This window comes from Furipterus horrens, unplaced genomic scaffold (genome assembly GCF_987537825.1).
Source record: "Furipterus horrens unplaced genomic scaffold, mFurHor1.1.pri manual_scaffold_13, whole genome shotgun sequence".
Classification (NCBI taxonomy): domain Eukaryota; kingdom Metazoa; phylum Chordata; class Mammalia; order Chiroptera; family Furipteridae; genus Furipterus; species Furipterus horrens.
Genome location: NW_028327183.1, coordinates 35,934,757 through 35,949,568, shown reverse-complemented (window position 1 = coordinate 35,949,568; position 14,812 = coordinate 35,934,757). Strand labels below are relative to the sequence as shown.

The following is a 14,812-nucleotide window of genomic DNA, read 5'->3' as shown; positions in this document are numbered from 1 at the left end:
TTTTTTAGAAGATTTTATTTATTTTGTTTTAGAGAGAAGGGAAGGTGGGGAGAAAGAGAGGGAGAGAAACATTGATTGGTTTGCTCTCGTAAGTGCCCCAGCAAGGGACCGAACCCGCAACCTAGGCATGTGCCTGGGATCAAACCAGCGACCTTTTGCTTCGCAGAATGATGCCCAACCAACAGAGTCACACCACTCAGGGCTGTCATATATTTTTTTACCCCAATGACTGGCTCTGTGCTGGATGCATTGTCATGTGCTCAGGAGACATCTGTTGAATGACAGTTGAATGATACTGGACCTCATTTTCAATATAGAACCCCCCAAACCTTATCCTCATTTAAACAGTTCTTGGAGTCTCCTCTTGCTCCAGAAAAACTGATGGTGCTCACAGGATATCAAATTGGGGACAAAGTGGAATGATAAGAAATCAGCACCTCATTCTGCATAATTCTGAGGATGACCAGAATCTCCTCTTCCCTTTGAGAGCTTTCCAGAATTGAGTGGACTGGAAAAGGGGGAAGAAAGAAAAGGTGGCACTTTTGAAATAACTACCATAGGCCAGGAATTTTATGGTTCTCTTCTTGGTGATTGATTAGCCACACATTGCTGCCCTTAAGGAGAATGGGCCTTCGCCCATTGACAGAAGGAGAATGGGTGGGGAGAGATTGAGACTGAGAAGTGGAGGGGAATCTGGAAGGACCTAACTGGAAAGTCAGAATTAGAGAACATAACAGGGAGCTGGGGGTGGGGGGTGGGGTGACAGTCGAGGTAGAAAAACTATGAGGTTTCTCAAGGCAGCTGTGGATTGTAAAAGAAGCTGGGATCACTTTTGAGAAGAGTTGACTAACAAATTGGCTTCCCCTTTTTACATTCTTCAAGAGATGCAAATAAGATGGGAATTTGGTTTGGTGGACTTTTGGCTATTGTGTAAGACTTCTTATAAAGCAACTCCAGCAATGTAAGATTATACATCATTTCTTGTCTTGAACCACCTGTACAATAGGTAGTGGCATCTCCATTTCACAGAGGAAGAAATTGAGACTCAGATAAGCTGGCGAACTTTGCCTAAGATGGCTTGACTAGCTAAGTAGAAGAGACAGACTCAGACTCAGACCCAGTGCACTCTTTGCAACAAGATGACAGACTCTTCAATCTGCTGATTTGATCATGAAATTACCTTGACTCCTATCACTTCTCCCCAAGCTCCACCCATGATGTTTTCCCCAAGTCCCCATCCTACTCTGATTCCACAGACTGGAAAGAGCTCACCGGTTCTTTGAAGTAATATCTGAGCCATTTTTATTGTGCAGCTCTGTGCTTGTTACATGTTTTTCCACACTGGTCATACCACAAGACCCCTGAGGGTGGGGCTGCAGCTGCGTGATCCTCTCCATGGAATGCCTCGCTGACAAATAGAGGAGAAACCAGCACCGAGCAGTGCCTCTTTCTACCTCATTTCTATTCCTTTCTCTGGACTTTGCTCCAGAGGCAGAAATTAGGCCCAAGATTAGTGAGTGGGGCTATCAGAGTGGGGTGGGAGTGGAGTGTCAATGGGATGGAGAAGGAAAGGAGAAAAACGGGTAACCAGCTGATCCCAGTAGAGAAATAGCCAGCTGGGGGTGGGATTTAGGAGGGAGTGGGTGGTGGCAGATGGCTGGGGAAGGGCAGGGAGATTTGTACAGTTCAGGGTAGATGTTTAGATGAGTTCCTGGGAGGGAAGGAGAGTGGGAAAGAACCAGGGCCAGGTCTTTTAGATGGTTGGGGTAACCAATGCTAAGAAGGAAGACTGTCTCTGGGCCATGCCCCAAGTTCTGTATACCAACTTGGGGTGCAGTAATCATGTGTGCGTGTGTGTGTGGTATGTGTGTGTGTGAGGGGAGGCTACCCTGTCCCCTACAGCCCCCAGGCATCTCCACCAGAGCCAGTTTGACCCCTTAGTGCTTGAGGGTCACGTATTCCACTCCTTCTTGTTTCAGGGGCTTCTCCCCAAGCCCCAAGTGAACCAGCTCTGAGTAATGTATCCCTTCGTCTTCTGGAGCATCTGGGGTCACATTCTCATAGTCACCCTGAAAAAGCCACATTATGGTCGACTTGGCTTCATGGTCACCAGCCTCCCACCATCTTTCTCTGCCACTCTCTCCTTGACTCCACTAGGGGATCAAGCACCCAAGTAGGGGTACTCTTGGCCAGAAACTGACAGTCATTGACATCTCACATTGGGAGGTACCTGAGCAACCTCCCCATCGCCCAGCCTTTGACACCGCTGAGTCCACCCAAGTTTCCTCATCTGGAACCCACAGCTGAGGCCAGGTCCTCCACTCCCCTACCTCCCATAGCCTTGCCCTCTTACCATTTGACGCTTCTGCACCACAGCATAAGTGACTGTGTTGTCCCTGTTTAGGGAAGGCCTCTGTGCCTCTGGAGTCCCTGTTTCTCTGAAAGGGGTGGGGGGCAGATAGATGACCACAAATGAAGCATTTCTCATGAACTCTCCTCCTTCTTTTGACTCCCCTAGACCCTAAGAGTAACCCAGCCTCTCAGTCCTTTATATACATGCCTAATGCTTGCAGTAGGAGCTAATGTGTCAAATGAGTGGGTGGATGTATATACCATGATCTTAACTTTGGTGATAGAGACTGACACTAGATACACTTTCTCCGGGCTTGAAGGAACAGGTCTAATTCCTGAGAATATTACTTACTGAAGGGGGCAGGTCATTGTGGAGCTGGAATGAGAAAATGGGAATATAGTGGTGCCTGGAATGAGCGTGGCACAAAGATGGCAGACGAGACATGGGCTTTTCCTCCCATACCCCTCCCAGGGTGCAGCTGTCACCCTCTCAGGACCCTCCATACCCAGCCCTTCGTGTGTCAGTCTCAGAGATAGGAAAGTGCAGAGTAGCATAGCTGATGGAATCTTCCATCACCGGATTGTAGCAGCCCAGTGATCGGGGGCCTTCAGAGAGGGGGGCTCTTCTAATCTGCAAGGGAAACAAGGTTTCAGCTCTCACCACCATGGTTCCCTTCCCCTGGCCTCTGACAGCCCGGGCTTCTCCACAGTACTCTTTGTCACCCCGCTTCACTTTGTTTCTTTGCTTGACTTCAAGGTCTGCCTTGCACTTCATCTTTCTTCCATCTTACCTTTCTATTCCTCACAAAGAAGCTCTGCGCACTGGAATTTTCCTGAAGCCCTTGCTGGCTCTGAATCCTCTTCCAGCTAAGAAATAAAGACTGCTCAGTGAGAATCAAGGGAATGGGGACAAGATACTATGGGATGGGTAAGCTGGAGCCCACAGGACTGAGTAACTGGAGTTACTCCCTGGAATCAGCTGAGGGAGAGAGGAGGAAGAGGAGGGGAAGGAAAGAGAAGGAGGTGTGAGAGAAGGAGGAGGAAGAGGGGAAGGAGGGGGTTGGAGGGAGGAGAAGGAGGGGGAGGAGGGCAGTGTGAAAAGTTCACCTTCGATGAAGCTTGATTCCCAAGAGTGAGAGGAGGAGGATGGCCAGGCAGAGCCCCATCCCCAGGGCCACTCGCTTGCTGACAGTCTCTGGGCTATCTGATAGAGAAAGGAGGACCATTCATTGATGACACTGTCTCAGTGAGATACTAGACCACTCTGCTCTGACATTTGCCTGGAGGGCATCCTCGGCTTCTCTCTGTAGAGCTCTGTCCTTTTGCCTGCATGACTTCCACCAGTGGGGAAACGATGCAGACAAAGAGGGAGAAGCCAGGTCCTGCCCTCTGGGGCTGCCACAAGGAGGATAGCTCTTTCTTATGAAGAGCTCCTGCTTTGTGACAGACAGGGGCACACACAGAGCATGTAATTCTCATAAACGGGCACTACTTTTTCAAGGGCACTTTGGCCATACCATTAGAATTTCAAATCACTGTCCTTTGACCTAACAATTTCATGAAGGAATTTATCTTGCAGCTATCCTTACAGGGGTGCCCCGAGCAAGAGGGTGCACATGCCTTGAGGAGAGCAGTGGGTAGTAAGTTAAGCAGCATCCATACAACGGAGTATGGCGCAGCCCTTAGGGGGAAAAAAAGGCAGGTTTCCGGGGTGTCTGCAAAGTGGGAAACCTAGGGAACATGTTTTTATATAATATATTACATTTCAAAGTAACAGGCTCAGGCTATTTTCCTCCAGTGTCCAACTTTGCAGGCAATGATCCTCTAAATTTAAAACCATGGAGTCAATCATAAATCTTAAAAAGTATAACAAATAAATTAATATCTTTCCTATGTTTACAGACTCTTTAGACATCCTATATATGCCTTCTCCAAGTGTTGTTACTACATGGAAAAAAAGGAAGTTTAGGGCAAAGTGTGAGTCCTGCCACTATTGCTAATGAAGAGGGTGTAGACACAGACGTATAGGTGCATATTGCATGCATATAGAATTCTCTGAGGAAATGTAAACACCTTCCAACAGTGAAGGCTTAGAGGGAGGGGTACAGTTCTCAGGGAGCAAGAAAGGAGAGGTGTCTGTATTTCCACTATTTGCTCTTTCATGCTCTTTTAATCTTTTACCATGTACTTGTATGATCTTTAAAAAAAAAAAACACACACTTAAGTTTCAAAAGACAAAACAAGGGTGAGATACAGAGAGACAGAGAGATGGACCCAGTAGGAATTCAGGGTGTCTGGAAGGTAGAAGCAGTCTGAGAGGGAATGCTACTGGAGAAAGTCGGGAGAGACTGGATGGGAAAGAGGGAGGGCTGGTGAGCCATGTGGAGCAGGGGTGTGCCTTTGAGCACACAGGCTGTGCTGGCCTGGCAGGACAGGGAGGGGAGGCAGAGGGGAGAAGGGGTAGATGGTCTGGGATGCCTTTCTCGTTTGGCCACAGGAGTGGTCAAGGCCAGGGAAGAAGAAGGAAGGGGCCTTACAGTAGACAGTGAGGGTGCTGGGGGGAGACTGGTCCATGCCCAGTCGGTTGGCCCCCCGGCACCAATAGGCGCCTGAGTGCTGGACCTTCACAGGATCCAATCTCAGCATCTGATCATCGTGGTGAAGGTTTTTGTTATTCCAGTCAAACCAGGTGTACTGGGAGATGGGAGGGTTGGCATCACTCTCACATGTCAGGACTGCTTTCTGTCCCTCCATCACACTGTCTTTAGGGCTGATGGACACCCATAGCCTCCTAGGTGCATCTGCAAGGAGAAGCAAAATCAGGATCCAGGTAGCCAGTTACCTGTCCTCTGCTCTTAGCCTCCAGGTCCAGCCACTCACATAGCACTTGGAGTTTCCAGGTCTCAGATGTGCTCTGTCCTATGGAGTTGTTGACCAAGCAGTTGTAATTTCCTGCATCTTCTGGAGAGATGGAGTCAAAGCTCAGATCTCTTCCTTCTTCCAGGAAGATTCCATTTTTCTTCCAGAAAAAGCGGACATCATTGGGGTGGCTACTTGAGAAGTTACATCGGAGGAGGACTGAGTGTCCAGAGTGAATTTCAGAACTGGGGTTAATCGGCAGGACCTTCACACCTCTGGGGGCATCTGGAGAGCAAGGACCTCAGTCTGACCTCTTGGGTCCCCTTCCCTCTTCTTGTCCCCAGGACTTCCTTTCCCCTTGGTGCTGAGGCCTGACTCTCATCCCTCAGTTCTATGTGAAGATTCTGGTCCAGACTCCAGTCTCCTCTCCCTTAGAGCCCCATATCCCACTTGGCCACTTCCCAGATGCCCGTTCCTAAGTCACTCACACTGGACATGCAGGTTGACGGGGAGAGCCCACGAACACCACTGGTTACAGGCTGCACAGGAGAATGGACCAGCGTTCCAGGCAACTTTTTGAATCATCAGCACCCCAGGCATTAGCTCTTTCCAGGAGCCTTGGGGTTCCCATTCATATCTGGTAACACTGGGGTTACTGGAAGTGTAGTTACAGAACAGGGTTACATTGTCTCCTTCTCGAATTGGTGTGGAGTTTTGAATCAACATGGTTACTTCCTTGGGGGAATCTGGGAGAAAATGAAAGAAGTGGGTGAAGAAAAGTCAACTATTCATAATACCTGTCCCTTTCTGCTTCCTCTTTTCCCTCTATCTGTCCCCTGTACCCACACAGTTCCTAAATTAACCAAAAGAAGACTCACACTTGCCTCCTGCATCTGCAGGAGGACAGAAACCCTGCCCTTCCCGTTTGGCCTGGCTGTGGTTAGAGGTAGGGTGGTGCAGCGGCTAAGAGCACAGCTCTGGCAGAGAACATGTGACATTGTTTGTGGTCTCCGTGAGGGTCTGGGGCACACGGCTGGGTCGCTGCAGCATGAGTGATGATTAATAATAATAATAATAATAATAATAATAATAATAAAGCACAACTCTGGAGCCAGACTGCCGGGCCCTACCGCTTAGAGCTGTGTGACCATGGACTGCAAGCCCCAGTTTACTCATCTGTCAAATGGGTCCTAAGAGTATCTAACCTCATGGAATTGCTGCCAAAACAAAAGGAGATGATGTCCTTAGAGCAGTATGGTGTATAGTAAATAAGCAATAAACATCGATGCTGTTATCAGTGCCCAGGCTGTCTAGATGTTCAAGATTTGCGTATTCCCATCAGTGTATTTGGCCCAGACAATAATGTTCCAGGGTCTAAGCATGAAAACTATGAATTCTCTGTGTCCTGGACTTGACTCAGTGACAAGATTCACTGTGTTAAGTAGGGTCTTATTATGGAGAGGTAATGACACATTTTGCCCCATTTCTTCTCAGAAACTTCAGGACCCCTTCTGGGACTGAGACAGTGCTTAGTGATGCCAAGTCTTTGTTTCCCTCATGGGACTCTGGCATTGTGCAGCTTATTCATTCAAGACACATCTACTGAGCACCTTACTGCCAGCCAGGACCTATTCTGTTGCTGAGAATACAACTGTGAACAGCAGCAAAACACCTGCTCCAAGAAGCTTCCACATCAGGAAACCCTGGCTTCTGCTTGCTGTCCATCCTAGGACTCAGGAATCCCCTGCGCTCACCTGGCTCCCTCCTGCGCCCACTTCCATCCTCTCTCTCTAGAACCCATAGCTTCTGTGACTACTCACATTGGACATCCAGCTCAGCTTTCTGGCCAACATCCCCAGGACCAAGACTGTTTTCTGCCTTGCAGGAATAATTCCCAGCATGCTTGAGGAGGACTTTTGGGATCTGGAAGGTCTTGTTTGTTATTTTCAACATTTCAATCGTGTTGTGATACCAGGTATAATTTATTGGAGGGGGATAGGCCTGTGATATACAAGTCAACCTTACTGCATTTCCTTCCTTAGCTGGTGAGGAAGCAATCTGAACCATGGAAGGTTCTGGAGCATCTGGAAAAGGGGGCAGAGGCAGGTAGGGGAGGTGAGCAGAGGCCTCTCCTGCTGACCTCTCAAGGGCCTGTGCTCCACCCAACTAACTCCCCGCTTGCCCTTCCACAGCTCCCAGGAGGCTCACACTGCACTTGGAGGGCCACTTCTGACTTTGTTGGGCCTATATCATTCTCGGCCTCACAGTGGTAGTTTCCACTCATCTGCTTAGTCACCATGGACAGAGTTAGCGTGAGTGTCTTCTGCTCCCTGTGCAGTGTCTTCTGCTCTTCCAGGGGGTTTCCATCCTTGAACCAGGATATAGTCTTGCACTCGGGGTTGCTGCTGATGATCTGGCATGTCATGTGCACAGATTCCCCCACTGTTACAATGGCATCTCCAGGACTGACCATGATCTTCAACTTTGGGGAGTCTGGAGAAGCAGAGGGACAGTGCAGGAGGGCACAGAGAATTCTCAGAGGGTATAAATTAGTGAGAAGTTGCCAGGCTTTTCTTCTGATAAAGCAGTGGCCTGCATGTCGCATGTGAGTTGTGCAGCTACTCTACTGTTACCTGTGTCAACAAGCGAGGGCTGGCAACTCTCACCACCTCCCACTCCTGTTTTTGCTTCTCCCACCCCCAGTTCCTGAAGCTCTGGTCCCCACCAACAGCCAACAGCATTCCTAATACTATCAATCAGAGCTTGCCACTTCCTTGCTTGAAACCATTCTGTGGAGTCCACACTTAGAATAAAATATAAAATCCTAGCTGTTGCTCGCAAGCTCAAGTGCTCTGGTCCCTCTCAACCATCCTGTCCTACCCTAGACCCCTCCGACGTGGTGCTGGGGCTCTGGGTCTCCTTGCTTGTCACAGACACACCAAGTTCCTACCTCAAGACTTTGTCCCCAGTCTTTCTCTTCTTGGAATGTTCTCAAAAATTTCTGCCTGCCTCAGTTCCTCCCTTCACTCAAGTCTCAGCTCAAGTTCACCTGCCTCACAGAAGTCTCCATCTCTTATTCCCTCTGCCCAAGCCCTGCTTAATTTTTTTCTTAATACACTTAGCAGGACCTACTGTTATTCTCTATTTACTTGTTGATCTCTTTATTGTTTGTCTTTCCCACTGCAATGCTAGCCCCACATGGGCAATAATTTTGCTCACTGCTATCTCCCCAGTAACTGTAATGAGGCCTGGAACCTAGTAGGTTTGCAAGAAATACCTATTGAGTGAATAAATGAGGCACAAATAATGATGTGAAAAAATTCCTCTCCTTTCTCCCCAAAGAAGAACAATAAAACCTAACCAGTTGATCCCAAGATCATATAATTAATCCTTATGGCTTGAGGAGAGATTAAAATGTTTTATTCTGTTAGACCACAGCAGATGCTAAAATGAATCAGTTTCCTGACAACAGGGATGGTGGAGGAGCGAACCCAGCTCAGCCTAGACCATCCCCAGCTTCAGGGGCCCACAGACAATATGCTTCCTTCTGTGGAGGTTCCTGCCACTCTAGGTGCTCACTGAGGTGTTGGGAGAAGAGGACAAGTCTCTCATCCTTCCCACAAAAGCACTGAAGAGACTCACGCTTCACATCTAGCCGCACTGTTTCCTGAGAGAGTGGCCCATCTGCCTCATCCTTCCAGAGCTGGCAGGTCAGATTCTTGCCGTGGTTGGTCCACTCTGGCTGGAATGTGAGCCTTCTCTGGGTGGAAACAGTCTTGGTGGTCAGGATAGTTGAGGGAACAGAGGAAAATCCATGTGGTAGCTCCTCCAGGGACCACTGCCATTTGATCTGGTATCCAGAGCAGGCAAAATCCAGCAAGCAGTTCAGAGTGACTGTCTGGAGCTCCCGGATTTCTGAAGGAAGCTGAATGCGAGGTAGAGGGGCTGTCTCTGCAAAAGAGTAAGAACCATGCTGGTGGCCTGGGAGATTGAGGACCACTGCGCACTAGCCTCTTACAGCTGGCTTTAGATGCTGTGCCCCAAATAACTGCTCAGGAACCCCTCCTAATCTATCTGCCTCTCTCTGGGCCTGCCTTTCTCTACTGTGAATCACTTTTGCTCAGCTGAAGCATCTCCTCTTGAAAGGTCGAGTGCTGAACTTTCTTAGAAATTACATTTCATATTTTGTACTTATTCTATTCTCACTGCCAAATGTTTGCTTTCTAAATGTTTTCCAGATTGCTCTCCCCACCACCCCTAAGTGGATTTTACAGTTTAGTTCAACATGTGTTGCTTAGCTTTGATGACAAACCTGCACAATTTAACGGCCTCACTATTGGAGGCACCCCAAACAGCATTGTTCTAAAGGGTTTTTTAGTAGAGCAGGACTGTGGGCAGCCAATCTCAGCCATCCTGGGCCAGGTCACCCTCAAATTGCAGGGTCTGAAGCTGCATCTCTCACTCCAAACATAGGGCTTCCTAGAACCACCCACCTAAGAGAGGCTATGAAATGGAGTGAGCACACGCCCTGGGGTACAGGCCCCAGACCTGTGTTTGATCCACCCCCTACACATGTGTCATTTAGCCACGAAGGGCCAATTAGAATTAATCACTAACATTAACATGTTGCAAGATTTTACTTCAAAATCTATAGAGTTTTATTTCCTCTTGAAAAATCAGGTAGCCTGAAATCCAGATTATAGAATGGGCACAAGCTGAGTGGCAGGTGGGATGCTTAAGAAGGAACAAGTGCTCATGCTTCAGTTTGGCCACAGACCCATATCTAGTGCTGCCCAAGCCACCTGCTGGCACCCCCTGCCTGGCCTCTGCAGGCAACCTCATTTGTGGCCCCTGTCCCAGGAGTCAGTGTTTCCCACTTCCCTCCTTGCCCCTGCCCGAGGCAGAGGACCCCAACCCCCAGGGCCTTACTTGAGACGTTGAGGACTATTTTCTCCATCCATTTGTCAGTCTTTGATGTCATCCTCAGCCCCAGAAGACCATTGTCTTGGGCTTTTGCAGGGTGGATGTGTAGGGTGCAGTTGGATTTGAAGTCTCCCAGGAATTGTACCCTTTCCTCAGAGGCAGGCTTCCTCGACCTTGTCCCGTTATAGAGGATTGTCCCGTTGAACTCCCGGGCTTTCTCGTCATACTCAAAATTCCGGTACACAACCAGGCGTTCCAGCTCCTCTCCATCCCTTGGGACTGTGTAGCTGCAGGGAATCCAGATGCAGGCCCCCTCCCAGGCATAGAGGATGTTCGGGTGCTCAAACTTCCACTTATTTGGGATGTTCGGGTGCTCAAACTTCCGCTCATTTGAGTCAGAGAAAGCCAAGTATTCTGGAACCCACCACAGTGTTCAGAAAGCATTATTGAGGGGCATGGAGAACTTTCAAAGGACTAAAGAATCCCCTCTGAAGAGAGAGGGAGAGAAACAAAGAGAGAACCATACACACACATGTGTTCACTGCCTGTCCCCACCCTACCCCACATTTACTATTTCCTGCCCCAGATCCATTCCTTCTCCTCCAGCTCTACAGTCATCCCAGAACCCAAGTACCAGTCCAGGGCACAGTTCTTACCGAGGAGCAGGAGCAAGGGGCCAAGGAGATGCATGGTGTTGTGTCTAGGCAGGGGCCTGGGGTGGAAAGAGTGTGTCTTTGAGCCATCTGGTTGCTTATTTCCCCTAGACAGCTCTTCTTGCTCATCCACTGAGCTCCAACCCCTGGTCCCTGACCCCTAGAAGCCCATGTCTGGTTGTGTGGTGAGATATGGGCTTCTGGATGCACATGGGGACTTCTCTGGGTATGCTGTGCCTCTCCCATGAGTCTGAGAGCCCTGTTGGGCTAGCCTCTCTCTCTTCCCAGTACTTCTTCCCTTCTTCCATCCATCCATCCATGATTGTATAAACTTCCTGACTGGCTCTCAGACTTTGAGTAGCACCAGACGACTGAGCACCGCAAATGCTAGGCCCTGGAAACTTGGGGCTCATGAGCCTTAGGGCAACTAGTAGATGGTTTTACATAGGGGATAGACATGGCCAAAACTTGATTTTAAAGACCAGAGAAAAAATAACTTTAAAATTAGTAATTAAGTATGATATCAGGGGAGCATTTTAAGGGATCTGAAAGGACTTAGGAGAATGTGATCTCTCTCAGATGTCCCCAGGGGCTGGGTAGGAAACATAAATCAACGAGGTGGGGACAAAGGTCATGGGTCATAAGTCCTGGCTGCTGTGGCTCAGTGGATTGAGCATCGACCTGTGAACCAAGTGTCGCTGGTTCAATTCCCAGCCAGCGCACACGACTAGGTTGCATGTCAGGTCCCCAGTTAGGGGCGTGAGTGAGAGGCAACCACACAGTGATGTTTCTCTCTCTCTCTTTCTCCTTTCCCCTCTCTCTGAAAACAAACAAACAAACAAATAAATAAATAAATAAATAAACAAACAAATAAATAAATAAAATTGTTTTTAAAAAAGGTCAGGGGTCATGCTTTATGTAAAGGGGATGACTATCTCAGTTCTAGCCAATCATTGGTTGCCACGTGGAAATGTGAGCTCAGCACTGCCTGATCTACTGTTTTAAGAGAAGAAGCCAGATTGCCATGTGAAATATTCTGCTTTAAAAAAACAAAAACAAACAAGCATGGTTTGGGTCAAACAAAAGTTGTCTGTGAACTAGAGGCAGTCCAAGGGCTGCCAGTGTGCAACATGTAACTGCTGCCTCTCTCTCTCTCTCTGTCTGTCTCTCTCTGTCTCTCTCTGTCTCTGTCTCTCTCTCTCTCTCTCTCTCTCTCTCTCTCTCTCTCTTTATCTGCAGTGAGCTGGCCTGCCATCTTACTATACTTTTACAAAGTTACATTTACATAGAGTTAAATTTAAGTCCTGATTTGCATGGCTGTGCCCTCAGTGCCAGTCCCTAGGGAGCCAGGCAGGATGTGTCCACAGAGTGTGTCTCCGTTCTCAGCACGGATCCGTGCCCCTCCTACCCACCCAGCTAACATTTCCCACACATTGAGTTCCCCACCCACCCATCGCCTGTATGGCTTCTGCCAAAGGCTCTTGGGTATCCAGTATCTGGTGTGGGGAAGCTAAGCTGCTTGCTGAAAGCAGGAAGGGGTCTGTCCCCAGGCTTAGTGGCTGTGCAGGCCTGGCCCAAGCAGGGATAGGAGGTAGGGGTTGGAACTGAGACAGTCTCTCCAGGTGTAAATAGTGTTACACCCAAAAAACCCTCCAAGGTCAGATCCATTTGAGAGAAGCTGATTTTTAAAAAGTAAAATAAGATTCTTTACTGCAGGTCTGTTTAAACCCTTTAATCACAGTGCATGTGCCATAGGTGTTAGAGCACACTTCTTTAGCCATGAGAACTCTTTTACATTTTTCATGAAAGTCTTGGCATGGTTGCAGGGTCAGTGTTTTGAGAGATGCACTTCTTGTAGAAACTCTGAGTTTCTACAAGACCTGTGGACAAGGGCCAGATTCCATGCCCGAAGGAAAAGACTAGCCTCCAGTAGCTGAGCCATTGCACCCCTGTCTGCCAGCAGCCACCAGCCATATCCTCATTGAGAACTGGCTTAAGAATTTCAGGATGAGTGGTAGAGGGGCTGCGTGCTTACCCAAAGGAGCTCCAGAAAGCCTCTGGGGCACAAGAACCTGTGCTCCAGCCTGGAATTAAAAGGCTGCTGAGGTGTGGTGGAACTTGGAGGCTAGGCACAGTAGGCATTAGGCACAAAGACTCAGGACAAGGCCACATCATTCAGGACCTAAGAGCTAGCCACCCTGAGTTTATTCTTCCCTTTTGGGCATCTAGTGACCCATCTTATTCTCAGAAGACTCACCAAGCTCAGCCAGAAGATGCTGTAAGACAGGGCTCTAAAACCTGCTGTAATACAACAAGAGAGGGAGGGGGTCCTCACTATACTACCCAGCCCAAGAATTGTGCCTGGCACACAGAAGCTGCTCCTTGTTAAATGCAAAAGAGAATAAAATCATTTTTACCTGTTTTCTGGTGTCTTTCCTTTTCAGAGATCCTAGCAGCATCTGAGAGTAAAAGGGGAAGCACAGCAATGTCTCTGGTAACTGATTTTCACCCTCTCTGGCCACACCTCCTGCCTTTCTCTGGCTCTGATGGTGACTAAGAGGCATGATGATCTGGGGAGTGGAGAAAAGAGGCAATCAAGGGGGTGTAGACTCGGAGTCAGAGCGGAAGAAACACTCAAATATCTATGGTTAAGTTTTTGTTTTAGTGTATGAAGTTTCTACATCAGATGAATTTCAGAGTGGACTCCTCCACAACTTTCCCTCTATCCAGACCTTTGGAAATGCTAATGACCCAATCCAAGCACATGAGAACTGCCAGCCTGCTAAAAATTGGACAAGTCAACTTGAAAGTATTTGTCATTTAGTTTCACCATCCAATTATTCTCATTTCTATTATTTTCCCTCCATAGACTTGAAAGATAGGGAATCTGACCATTGACATTGATGTTTCAGTAACCCCCAAGGGTTGAGAAAGAGCACACAGATATCAGAAAGGAAGAAGATAACTTATGTGAACTGTTATTGAATGGGAAGGTCTTGAAACTAAAACATCCCCACTTTTCTCAGGTGTCTAGTCTGTGAGTGTTTGAGACCAGAACTAGACAATAGGCAAAGCCATGCAAATCCTACAAATAAAAAGGGAAGCTTCTGAGAAATCCTCACTCTGACACCACTACACTCTACTGATTGCTAGACATTAAGAAGGAAATAGAAAAAATGAAGAACAAGTTCTCCAAAAAAGCAGTGGTGTTTTGAGAGGTTCTAGGTATTTTTGCTGTAGCATCTTTGCTACAAGGATTTTTTTCCACAAATGTTTTTGCCACATAACTAATTAGCCATAAGGCAATTTTGTCATAAAAATATAAAATTATGAAAAATAAAAGGGAATGTTAAAAATAAAATTACACAAAATTTAAAAAGACTATTGGGAAATACAAAATATTTGAATGCACTTAAGATGTGTGTAAATTCGTAGCAGCACTGTGCAAATAACTGACTTTATTTTGTACCTAAGCACTTGTCTTTGTTCTGTGGGAAATGTGGGTTCAACTCTGTGCTCACAAACAGGGCCCTTGGCCTCTTATTTTCCCCCAAATGTAATATGTTTCAAAAAAGGAAACCAGCTCATGGGGCAAATCATCACCTGGAAGAAATGCTAACCATCTTAGGACCAGCACCATGTCTACTTTTCACTGTATCAACCACTGTGAGGGCTAGCAAAGATTTATTTATAATATAAAAATGTCAGTAACAGCAAACACTTTGTCAATAGAGAAATGAAACCAAACAAACAAAAACACCGGACTTTTTTTTTTTTTTTTTACAGTGGTTGATTGATTAGTCAATGAAGAAATGAAACCAAACACACAAACAAACAACAACAACAACAAAAAAAAACCCAAACTCTCAACCAGCTATTTTATCTTTTTATGGCAAAATTGCCTTATGGTCAATTAGTTATGCAGCAAAAATATTTGCAGCAAAAATGGTATGGCAAAAATACTGGACATGGTTCTGGGAAGATGGAGTAGGTATACTTTCCTCTATTTATTCTTCTAAGTACTA

At 47.3% G+C, this 14,812-nt stretch overlaps 1 protein-coding gene across 1 annotated transcript; it reads right to left on the bottom strand.

Moving 5' to 3' along the window:
- Nucleotides 1–1,275: 1,275 nt before the first annotated feature.
- Nucleotides 1,276–13,346, bottom strand: CD22 (CD22 molecule). The gene is made up of 14 exons (XM_090259856.1): nt 13,205–13,346; nt 10,791–10,846; nt 10,141–10,548; nt 8,854–9,162; nt 7,420–7,704; nt 7,032–7,295; nt 5,700–5,957; nt 5,233–5,496; nt 4,890–5,153; nt 3,460–3,556; nt 3,144–3,219; nt 2,859–2,983; nt 2,354–2,438; nt 1,276–2,069 (listed from the first exon to the last, which is right to left on the bottom strand). The coding sequence occupies exons 2-14, from the start codon at nt 10,822–10,824 to the stop codon at nt 1,938–1,940; spliced, it is 2,601 nt and encodes an 866-aa protein (XP_090115982.1). The 5' UTR covers nt 10,825–10,846; nt 13,205–13,346; the 3' UTR covers nt 1,276–1,937.
- Between the last annotated feature and the right edge of the window lie 1,466 nt (nt 13,347–14,812).

Excerpts from the sequence above, each read along its gene's own strand:
- CD22 (XM_090259856.1), bottom strand. The coding sequence starts at position 10,824 with ATGCATCTCCTTGGCCCCTTGCTCCTGCTCCTCG. Across the intron at positions 7,296-7,419 it reads AGTGGCCCTCCAAGTGCAGT|ATGCTCCAGAACCTTCCATG; the intron begins GTGAGCCTCCTG and ends CCCCTTTTCCAG. Across the intron at positions 5,958-7,031 it reads AGCTGAGCTGGATGTCCAAT|ATTCCCCCAAGGAAGTAACC; the intron begins GTGAGTAGTCAC and ends ATTTTCTCCCAG.